Source organism: Capsicum annuum, chromosome 11, assembly GCF_002878395.1.
Source record: "Capsicum annuum cultivar UCD-10X-F1 chromosome 11, UCD10Xv1.1, whole genome shotgun sequence".
Classification (NCBI taxonomy): domain Eukaryota; kingdom Viridiplantae; phylum Streptophyta; class Magnoliopsida; order Solanales; family Solanaceae; genus Capsicum; species Capsicum annuum.
Window position 1 is genome coordinate 224,074,313 of NC_061121.1, and position 12,584 is coordinate 224,086,896.

Genomic DNA, 12,584 nt, shown 5'->3' on the forward strand with positions numbered 1-12,584 from the left:
CCCTTAATATCCTCATTTCTTATCTCAGCTTACCTAGTATGCCCACACATCCACACTTCAGCATGCTTATTTCCGCACCTTTCAATTTCTGAACGTGGGAATTTTGATTAGCCAACATTCAGCACCATAACACATCCAATCTAACTTCTTACCTATGTCAAAAAAACACATCCAATCTAACCACTACTCTGTAGTCCATAGAACTTGCCTTTTAAGTTTTGGAAGCACTTTCTTATCTGATAAAAACTCTGGCAATGAGTTCATTTCATCCATCCTACACCAATACGAAGTGTGACATCCTCATCGACTTTCCCATTACTCAGGATAATAAATCAAAGATATTAAAAACTTTCTTTCTTATGAATGACCTTCGTATCAAGCCTCACCTCCACAACATCCACATGTACTACATCACTAAACTTGCACTCTAAGTGTACGGTCTGGATCCTACTCAACCCGAGTCCTTTAGACTCCAAGGTTTGTCACAAAACCTCAAGTTTAGCATTAACTCTGGTGTTACGTCATTGAACTTGCAGTCTAAGTATACGGTCTTGATCCTACTCAACCCGAGTCCTTTAGACTCCAAGGTTTGTCACCAAACCTCAAGTTTAGCATTAACTCCGGTGTGAGTCTCATTGATCAGAATCATGATATCTGCAAATAACATACAACATAGAATCTCACCTTGGATATGTTGAGTAAATTCATCCATTAACAACAACAAAAAACCCTAGTAAAAACCCATAAGTGAGGTATGCGGAGAGTAAAGTGTACACAGACCTTAACACTACCTCGAAGAGGTACCCTCGGCTTAAGTGTAGCAAATCCAAGGACAAAGAAGAGGAACACATTGAAGACAATATGGCAACACGCGACAGTGCATAATCTATCATAAAAACAATAATCAGCCACAAAATAGTACGATAATCAAGACACAATAAACGACAACAAAGACAGATATCTATGGCTAAACCCTACGTCACCATACCACGACTCATGCACAACAACAATCCTACCCGACTAACATTTTACTCTTAATGCGAGTTCTCCCACTATATTCAACCTTTTGCACCTCCTCACTGGGCGTCTGATCCTCACCTCGTCCCATGACCAAACCATCTCAATCTCGCTTCCCCATTTTCTCCACCACGGAGTTCACTCCCACCTTATCTCGAATGGTCTCATTCCTGATTCTAACACACCTAGTATGCCGAAGAAAAATAAAAATGAACTAAGACTTGATCCTTAGTCCAACCCCATCACAACTAGAAACTGCTCTAAGCCTCAACCCACTATCCTTGCCCTGGTCTTGACTACATCTTACATGTCCTTAATCACTCTAGTATACGTCATAGAAATACCTTCAAACTCCACCTTTATAGAACCTGCTCCGAACCTTGCCATATGTTTTTTCTAGGTCGATGAACACTATGTGAAGGTCCATCTTCCTCACCCTATACTGCTCCACCAGTTTTCTAACTAGATGAATGGCTTTTGTAGATGAATGCCCTGGCATGAATCCAAACTGGTTCTTGAAAATAGACACATCCCTCCTCACCCTCATCTCCACCCCCAGCCCCACCCCCTCTCTCAAACCTTATAGTGTGGCTTAGCAATTTGATACCCCAGTATTTGTTGTAATTCTAAATGTCACCCTTATTCTTGTACACGAGATCATCATACTTTACCTCCAATGTTTTGGCATATTTGTCGTCCTAAAAATGAGATTAAACAACTCAGACAACCATTCTATACCTGGCATGCCTGCATTGTTCTAAACTTCCACTGAAATCTCATCTAGTTCAGTGTGCATCCTGTGAATAGCACCCTTAACCTCATCAACATGCATATACCTACAATACCTAAAATCACAATGCCTCTCAAAATGTTCCATACCTCCCAGCACAATGTCTCCATCACCCTCTTTTTTCAAGAGTTTATGACAAATCCATCTAATAAGTTCCTCTTCCACCTGCACTTTGTCGTCCTCGTCCTTGATGTACTTTATTTGGTCAAGGTCACTTTGGCTGCACTGCCGTGCTTTTGAATACACAGACAGAATGCTAAGAGAATAACAGCACAAGCTTGGCTATGTATTTGGTTGTTTTGCTACATTGCTTTTTCTCGGCTTCTCATTTCTTAGGCTCTTTATGAAGAGCCAATACACACCATTTCTGTTCAAGGATTAGTGACACTACAACTTGTAGTCTTCTTCTCTTAATATTAACAGAAAGCTTCTTTCTACCTTTGAAGGAGGATGAACCAAATCGAACTGCTCTACATAACAGACTTGAACGCAGCAGGTAATAATGGCAACAAATCCACAAAGAAGCAGAAAATGAAAACAGTAACTGGCTGGCAAGAGTACATAAAACTAATGCAACTTGTCATTAGCTTTGCAAGAAATAGAACTTATAACCTCTATTTACAAGAAGAATTCCAGGAATTCACAAGTAATTAGAGAGGATGGCTGGAAAAAGTGCCTCATAATTCTACATACGCTCCAAAATGACTCCCATACGAAGATTAACCTCTAACCTAACTCGGGACAAGATGAACATTCAGCCACCAGCTTAAACTAGGGGATTTAAGTATAACAGCTTTAGGGTAAGATCAAATATTGTATCTACTTTGGTGACCTGGTAGAAACCAACCAACCGTGTAAGAAATGACAATACTTGATTGCAACTAGAACTCAGCTCCTGAGTTCACTATCGTTCCGCAAAAGCTTAGATCTGAAAAACCATCAAGGAAAAAAGAAAAAGGAAGGGGTTTCAAACTCCTTATTTGTGCATTCTTTTGTGCATTTTTTTAACTTTCTTCTTACCAGAACAAGCAAATTAGAAGTAAAAACATTGGGATATAAACTGAGAGGTAAATCATTGCACATATTAGTCAAGTGATCCTCAACAAACAGATCAAACTCTTGCAGCTACTGACACAACTAGGAAAACAAGTTGTTTATCGTAATTCCGCTTTTATGGGGAAATTGCATTTAGCTGATCAGGTTGCATCATGGTGAAACATATTCGCACTTGTCATTAAAATGTATCAAAGAAATAATCTAGAAGTGTTTGCTCTAAAACCAAATCGACAGTTCAAAGACAACTTAATGCCTGCCTCCTCAACAAAATATAGCCAAAAGGCCGAAACCAAAATATTCCAGTGGGCACTGTTTTAAAAAGAATATACTATCACCTCTTTTATGGCATACAATGGTAACCAACACCCAAGGTAATAGGACAGCATACAGCGCAAGCACAAGATAAAGTAAATGGCGGAATCAGATTTTCTATTATTAGATAAGATAGGGATCATCAGAATTTTGGATTCTTACTGAAGTACCTTTTCTGATGGAGTACTTGTTATGAATTTGGTTAACAACTGACAAGCTGAACTGAGCATATCTACTCCACCCGTAAGGTAAATTAGCCGAATCAGCAACATCCAGATACATGGACAGGTAATCAACATTGTTTCCCTTGGGAAAAATTAAAATCCGCCTGGCAAAATGAAAACAGCAGTAAACAGGTCAACATGGGACTATGGAAGTAGTTTCAAACTTGCAAGTAGCATGGAGAGATTAAACAATACCATTTATAGCCACCAACAACAAAGGTGTCAGAGTATAGTTTCTTTATATTCAACCTAGAGAAGTTATCTATCTTCCAAGTAAACCTTGAAGTTTGAGGATCCTCTGGTGGCTGCTTTTCCACATCATTGCCAATTTCTGGTTGTGCTAACAAGTAATTAAGGAGATACTATTAGAAAAAAAAAACTTGATAAGCCCATTCTCTAGAAATTAGCATAACATATAGTTAACAGTCAACTGAGGTCAGAATATCATAAAATTTAGCAGGCTGTGGTTAAGCTGCATTCCGTGATCCTTTCCTGGTTCCTATATCTGCAAAAACATATTCATGGAACAAATACCCATATGCTATATGAGCCCTTTCCTCACCGCTTCGGTAGATAGATAACCAAAGAGACTAAAGATGGAACAGAAAAGTTAAGATACCCTGGAAACAACAAAGGGGCCTGATTCAACTTTAAACAAAGAAAGCAAAGGGTTGAGGATCTTCAATTTTTCCCACCAGTCATTCATCAAATACATCATCAGAAATAGGGATGGCAATGGGCCGGGGCGGGTTTTAGGCTATGCGGGGTGGTGCGGGTTTTAGACTATGTGGGTGCAGGGCGGGTTGGAATAAGTTTTCTTAAAATGATGCGGAGCAGGGCGGGTTGCAGGTTTAAACCAAAACAAAGCTAAAATTTCGTATTATTCTCGTGAATCTACCTAAAATTATATGTATTCTTTACTTACAATTTTATCATACTTAAAACTGACATGCATAACACTAGAAATAAACAATTTCATAACTTTTCTTTTGAAACCGGTAAAACAATTTTATAACACAATATATCAAACTAAAGTTTAAAGGTTTTTCCTTATTAAATCACTTTGCCGTGCATAGCTTATTTAATTTATCTATAGCAAGGACTTAAATAATTACATAAATTGATTGATCTTTAATTTTAATAGACACCTGATGCTTCTCTGACAATTTCTTAGTGAAAAATGATATAATAGAAATGGGTTGTTACTACTTCCTAAATGTAGATTTGGAAATATTATGATTTCCAATGGAGATATAAATTTTTTAAAAATTTAAAACGTGGGCAGTGCGGTGCAGATATGCAAGAGTATGAGTGTAGGGCGGGTTTATACGGGTTTAAAGGTGATGTGAGGCGGTGCGGTTTTTAAATTCGCGGGTTTAGAAAAGCCCGCACCACACAGCCCCATTGCCATCCCTAATCCGAAAATAGTGAAAATGCACAAAACATACGAAGTAAGAACTAAACAAATATTCCAGGAGAAAATAGTCAAATTGCCCCCTCCCCCTCCCCCTCCCCCTCCCCCTCCCCCCCTAAAAAAAATAAAAAACTATTACCGGATTCTCAACGATACAAAACTATTACCGGATTCTCAACGATACACTTCAACTTCACAGGGCTCTATCACCCGCCCCCCTTCCCTTAGACTGTTTAAAGCTCAAATAATAACCTCCCTAAATGCTTACGTGGCAAAATGAGTGCATTTCACTCTCTCAAAGAGAGTGAGCATGAAAAATAAATATTAAAACTTTACTTTTAACATTTCTTTTCAATAAATATATGTATTTTAAATTATTCTTTTGTTTTAATTAACTTCATTTCTTACTCATAGCAACATACACCAAATTTTTCCACCACTCACCATCCCTAAGCTGCCACAGCGCCAGCAACACCTGCACTGAATTCGCCATGGAATTACAGGATTCCTCTTGCTTCTTGAATTTTGATTCTTCAATTTGTGAATGGAATTAGGAAATTATGAAAAGCAACTCTTTATTGATATCATTAGAGTTGTTAATCATCGTTTTATATGCCAACCCACAAGGCCAATTAAGTTGGCAAATTCTTATCTTGATTGTTTGGAGCCCCAATTTGGCAATTAATCAAAACCCATAAAGAAATTTGGATTTTCGACGAAACCCACATGTGATTTTGAGAATGAAAATGAAAATGGAAAGATCAATGTCTCTGCTTCAGATGGTAGTATTCATTTTTATGCATCCATTGCCCCAATTTAACTTGAAAAATGCATCCAGAAATGATTTTAGTACCAATCAAATGGTTGATGAAGCAAATAGGAATCGCAATCCTCGCCGGACTTTTCCTCTTCAAAATTGCCTCCACCACCGTCAACGATGACATGGAACACTCCCCTAGCTCCTCTCCATCTTCCCTAAGATTTCTATTGTAGCAAGTCACGACGATAAAAGTGATAAACACAATTGTTTGGATGACTGAATCACCAGCGATTAAACTCGGATTCTTCGATATGTCAAAGGTTTAGGACTTGGTGGTATTGGTGGTTGGAAGGGGGTAGTGCTGGGGTGATTGGTGGACTTTTGGTGTTTGCAATGATGGTGAAAATGGTGAAACGGACTTTTGGCGTTTGGCCGGGATGGTGAGAATTTAGGAGAAAAGGGTAAGGAATAATAAGAAATTGAAAAAAAAAAAAAAAGTTTCAACGTGTGAGTTTCCCCATCAACATCAATGTGGTTGTGGCTTTTTAAGGTTGTAATAATTTCAGTTAATACAATTCCGGGGTCTATCGGAAACAGCCTCTCTACTTCTTCGGAGGTAATGGTATGGACTGCGTACATTTTACCCTCCCCAGACCCCACTAGGTGGGAAATCACGGGGTATGTTGTTGTTGTACAATTCAGGGGATGATAAGACCCCCGTGAAGTTGAAGTGTGTAGTTGGAAATCTAGTAATAGGTTTGGGGGCATTTGGCTATTTTCTCTATATTCTAGCAGATTTAGACACAACAACTGGCAAACGAAACTGATACAAGGAAATTTGTCATCTTCTTAATCCTTAAATTCTTCAAGGAAAATACTACTTTAAGACAATATTGCACCATTTCCAATGTAGTACTAATAAAAATAACCATAAAATACAAGGTGCAACCAGAACTTCCTACTAAAACTGTTCCCTTAATTGCTTAGAAATATTACAGACAAATTATTTCCTTCTAGTTTCCTTTTTCCTTGCATTTCTCTAATTGCCAACATTTACCTAAGAGAGCCATTAAATCTCAGTACATATACAACTTCAATGCCTCCAAAATCCTAGCGATGTCGTAAATGAAAAATAAAAGAAACCCAGAAAATAATACTTCAAAATTTACCTTCCATAGGCTGAGGTCCTTCAAATACCAAATCTGAACGTGGAACAAGCATCTCCTCATCTTCTTGCTACGCCAACATAAAATAGAAAATGAAATCAACAAAAACCCCAGAAACAAAAACACCACCAAATCGATTTAAAAAGGTAAACTAAAGCTCCCAAGAAAAATCCAAACTGGCAATAAAACATGCATATGTGTTGGTACACTGTCTAAAATAATATACAACAACAATATACTCAGTGCAATCCTGCAAGTGGGGTCTGGAGAGTGAGTGTAAGGATACTCTACCACTACCTCGTAGAGAGAAATTGTTTCTGATAGGCCCTCGGCTTAAAATAAATTAAGTCCAAGCAGCTCAAAAAAGAGATTACAAAAACGAGAGCAGTAACAGCAATGAAATAATGTGAAATGGGAGTACCACAAAACATAAAGCGAAAAGATAAGTAATGCCAACAAAAGAATGAGACAACCGAAGCACAAAAAACACAAATGATAATCGAAATCGAAGAACCTGAACCTATGAGAATAGTGCTAGTACCACGGGTAAGAAAGAAGGTCCAAGTACCACCATCATTCCTATCCCGCTGGACAGCAAGAGAATGCTAAGCTATCAAATAACCTTCTATCCTAGTCCAGAACCTCCAAACCTTCCTATCTAAGGTCATGTCCTCAATAAGCTCAAGATGCACCATGTCTTGTCTAACCACCTCCCCCACTACTTCTTTAGCCTGCATCTGCTACCTCTCACACCTCCTCACTAGGCCATCTAACTTCTCCTCTTCACATGTACAACCCATCTCAAGCTCGCTTCTCTCATAAACTAAAAGACAAAATCAACAAAACCCCAGAAGCAAAAACACCACCAAATCGATTTTAAAACAAGAAAAATAGAACTTTAAAAAACATGCAAACCCACAAAACAACATATGTACATGTCTATATATTGTCTAAAACAACCTACATAAACTTTAAACAAAATCAACGAAAACCAAGAAGCAGAAACACCACCAAATCGATTAAAGAAAAAAAAAAGAAATTAAAACTTCAAGAAAAACTGAAATCCACAATACAACGTGTCTATATTTCTGCATACTATCTAAAACAACCTACATAAACTGAAAAACCAAATAAACAAAAACCATAAGCAAAAAAATGATTTAAAGAGATAAAATAAACTAAAACTTCAAGAAAAATTAGAACTTTCAAATGAACATGTGTGTACGTACTAGTTTAGAAAAAATGAAACTAACAAAAGTTACAACATGTGTACGTGTCTTATGTTGTCTAAAACAACCTACATAAACTAAAAACCAAATCAACAACACCCCATAAGCAAGAAAAAGCACAAAATTGATTTAAAAAGATAACATAAACTACGGCTCCATTTGTTTTTTTTTAAGATTCAGACGTCTGAATCTGAATACACATCTGCATGATTAAGATGTTGTCTTTAGATCTGAAAACTGAATTGACTAAGACTGTTTGTTTTTCAACAGCTGAATCAGCAAAAAATTTTATTTGTATACATAATAAAAATAAAAAATACAATTCACATAAAAAACTAATTATACATTAGAAAAAGTATGTAATTTAATACAACAAAATTATTATTTGATTAAAAAAAACATTTCTGTTTGTTAGTGATAGCGGAGAAAATTTAAAATGGGGGTTCCGATGACAATGATTGATGTTAGTGATTAGTAATATTGATGGAGATAGTTATGATGGTTGGTATTATAGTGACTGTTATGGCGGTGACGATTGATAGTGATGGTGGTTGTGATGTGGCGTTGCTTGATGTTAGTAGTTGGAGGTGTTGATTGTGATGGTTGAAAAATGAATGCATGATGATTGACGATGTATTGGTGCTAGTTGGAGATGTTGTTAGTTGTAATGGTGGATATGGTTGTTAGTAGAGATAAATTGTAGCGATCGTAGTGGTAGAGGTGGCGTTACTAGTGACAATGGTGGTGGCGACTGAAGAATGTGTGGAGATTGTGATGTGTTAGTGGTAGTTAGCGATGGTGCTAATTGTGATAGATGAGTTGATGATGACGATGCTATTGACGACAGTAGGGGCGATGAATATAATTAGAACAATAGAGGTAGTAGGTGCGGTAGCGGTTGACAATAGTGGTTGGTAGCAATATTTGTTGTCGATGGTGGTTGTAATGGTGGAGGTGGTTGGTGGTGGTGAGTGGTGGTTGACAATAGTGGCGATGACAGAGGTGGTTAGAGGTGGTGACGAATGATTATGAATAGAGTGGCAGTGAATATTATCCAACACCAGAATACCTCTTCAGATCTATTAAGACTTGGTTTTAGATTTGAATGATTAAGCCCTATTAAAAGCTATTAAGAGTTAAAATCTTAATAAAAAACAAGTGCACTTAATGGTCTGAAGTCTGAACCATTCAGATTCAGACCTCCATTAAGTGCAAACAAATGAGACCTAAAATTTCAAGAAAAATTGAAACTTTCAAGTGAACATATGTGTGCATACTGACTAGAAATATTGCACAGCTCGCAAGAAATATTGTGACTTACTGTACCCAAGAATGTGGCCTAATAGTTAAATAAAGTTGGATTGAGCACTACAAGGTCTCAGGTTCAATTACCAATAGAGACAAACACTATGTGACTTCTCCCCATCTGTTCTAGCTTTGGTGGACAAAGTTACCTGGTACCCATTGCTGGTGGGAGGTGGCAGGTATCCTATGGAATTAGTCGAGGTGCGTAAGCTTGCTCGGGCACCATGGTTATCAAATATATATAGATGTATTGTGACTTACATCGGTAGGAGCAGGAGTCGCGGTCACTATGTGTACTCAAACCTTACTCTACTTCAAAAAGTCTAAACAAAACACATACATAACTAAAAAGGTGGAACTAACGGAAACCCCAAAAGCAAAAACACCAACAAATCAATTCAAAACTCCAAGAAAGATTCGAACCTACAATGCATGTGCATGTGTATGTACTGAGTACGCTTTACCCTCCCCATACCCCATTTTGTGGGAATACACTGGATATGTTATTGTATGTGTATGTTCCGAACCCCTTCAACGAAAAATTACACTACGTATACATTGTTAAAATTATATTTTTTGTATACATAAGTAGATGTTGAACCCCTTCAACTAGTTCCTGTGTTTACATCTTCATATTTTAAACCCCTAAGTGAACAATATACATAAACTAAATACCAAATAAAAAAAAAAATAAGAAAAAAAATTGATTTAAAGAGATAAAATAAACTACAAATTCAATAAAAATTGTTAAAATTATCTTTTCTGTATACATAAGTAGATGTTGAACCCCTTCAACTAATTCCTATGTTTACTTCATATTTTAAACCCCTAAGTGAACAACAATATACATAAACTAAACACCAAATCAACAAAACCCCATAGGCAAAAATAAGCCCAAAAAAATGATTTAAAGAGATAAAATAAACCAAAAAATTCAGGAAAAATTGTTAAAATTATCTTTTCAGCTCATGTGTTTACTTTTTCATATTTAAACCCCTAAGTGAACAACAATATACATAAACTAAACACCAAATCAACAAAACCCCATAAGAAAAATAAGCCCAGAAAAAATGATTTAAATAGATAAAATAAACTAAAAATTCAAGAAAATTGTTAAAATTATCTTTTCAGTTCATGTGTTTACTTTTTCATATTTTAAACCCCTAAGTGAACAATATACATAAACTAAACACCAAATCAACAAAACCCCATAAGCAAAAATAAGCAAAATATTGATTTAAATAGATAAAATAAACTAAAAAATAAAGAAAAATTGCAATTTTTTTCAAATGAACATGTGTGTATACTAACTAGCAAAAATCATAGAGCAAGAAAAAAATATTGAGGACTTACATCAGTAGGAAGAGGATTCATAATGGTCATTTGATGGAGAAAATTGAAGAGTTAATTTTGTTGACGGGAAGAAGAAGAAGAAGAAATTGGAAGGGAAATTGAGAGATCAATTGTAAATAGGAATAAATAGGAAATCGCCAGATGCTGGCAAAGTTTGGAATGGACGACAAGGGTATTTTTGGTACTTCACTTCTTCTTTACCTTTTTTTCAGTTTTTTTTTTTTTTTAAGAAATAACATAAATTTTAACTTACCAAACTTACCCAAATCTTCGTCCTTATAAAGTAATTATAAAAATCTCAACTAATTATATACGTTTGTTGTATATATCAAAAACTAATTATGTATCTCAACAAATTCAAAATAAAAAAAATATCAAAAGCTAATTATGTATCTTACAAAGGAAAAAATATATTTTCGTATGTATTATATATCTCGACAGACCCAAAATCGAAAAAAATAATATCGACAACTAAATATGTATCTTTGCAAAGAAAAAAATATATCTTCTTTGGATATATCGAAAACTAAATGTGTATCTCGATAAATTTAAAATTAGGATTTTCAGCAATTATGTAAAATATTGACATTTTCTGTAATTAAATTTTAAACTGTCGAGATTTATATTGTTTGCCCTATTTTTTTTTATTGCAGAGGAGAATGTTATATTTGATTATGATTGATCCGAAATTGTACTGGAAACAATTTCTCCATCTTTTAGAAGTAGTGGTACAGTCTGTGTATATTGTACTTGTTTCAAATTCTATTGTTTGAAGTTATACCGGTATGTTATTTGTTGTAATGATTTTTTCTAAGGGGAAAGGACATAAATGTCACCTGGCCTAAAATATTTTTACTGATATAGCCATTGATTTGGTAATTCTAATAGATAGCCATTTAGTTTTTTTTGTTGCTGCTACTATCCCTTTTTTTTGGTCTTTTTCTTATTATTGTTTAATTTTTAATGTCAATTATTTTACAGATTACATTCTCTTTCTTCCTTTTTTTTCACTATTTTTTTTTCTTTTAGTGTTGTTAATTTATTTTTTTTAGAAAAGTCCACTCTGTCCACCTATTTATTTTTTCTGATGCGATCACGAAAATAAAAACATGAAATACAAGTCCACTCATAATTGCTCTATCTCTTTTCATATGAGTTAACACTATAGCGGCACTTTGACTTTTTTTTTTTTGGTTATCTCTCTCTTTTTAATAGAAAAGAAATTAAGGAATGTTTGGACAGTATGGATACAGGATTTAATAAATTTTGTATATGCTTGCACAAATTTTCATAAAATTTTAGGTGAAGTTAACAAATTCACGAATAACGAATTACTATATATGCTTGCACAAATGTTCTCTCTAAAAAGTGTATTTATGTGGTATATATATTGTATCAACGCGGTATAAAAGTGTATCAATCTAGTATAAAAGTGTATCAATGCGGTATCAAAGTGTATCAATGTAGTATAAAAATGTATCAATATGGTATAAAAGAGTATCATTTGGGTATAGGGACTGCATGTACTTGCATATAATTTTCTTTCTCTTTTTTTAAAAAGTGTATCAATATAATATAAAAGTGTATCAATATGGTATAAAAATGTATCAATTGAGTATAGAGATTGCATGTGACAAATTGGGCCAACTGGCTAAAAAATGAAATTAAATTGGACCGACTGGATAAGGTTGTCCACCTTTTCAATTATGGGTCATTTTTTAAAAAAAAAGGTCAGCCCATGTCTTTTTTCCTTTTTTTAATGTATATTGTAAGTCATATTTAAATCTAAAAATTACCTATATACATAAGTTAAAGTTACATAATTACATTAAATCCTAAATTGGTAAAGTATTTACACAAATCTCAAAATAATTACAAAAATTCCCTTATTTGGTAATTTCTCTCTCCTTAATATTATACATCCAAAAAGGGTCGTCTTTTCCTCCCTCTTCTTTTCT

At 35.0% G+C, this 12,584-nt stretch overlaps 1 protein-coding gene across 2 annotated transcripts in view; it reads right to left on the minus strand.

Moving 5' to 3' along the window:
* Positions 1-10,783, minus strand: part of LOC107847458 (ubiquitin C-terminal hydrolase 13) — a 37,134-nt gene extending 26,351 nt beyond the window's left edge. The window contains exons 1-4 of one of the 2 annotated variants that reach the window (XM_016691725.2): positions 10,627-10,783; positions 6,743-6,809; positions 3,595-3,730; positions 3,346-3,503 (exon numbers count right to left, since the gene is read on the minus strand). In XM_016691725.2, coding sequence (XP_016547211.1) covers positions 3,346-3,503; positions 3,595-3,730; positions 6,743-6,809; positions 10,627-10,656 — 391 coding nt within the window. In that variant the 5' untranslated portion in view covers positions 10,657-10,783. Of the gene's footprint in view, positions 1-3,345; positions 3,504-3,594; positions 3,740-6,742; positions 6,810-10,626 lie in introns of both variants that reach the window. The other variant, XM_016691723.2, reaches the window with a different exon arrangement.
* Positions 10,784-12,584: the final 1,801 nt, after the last annotated feature.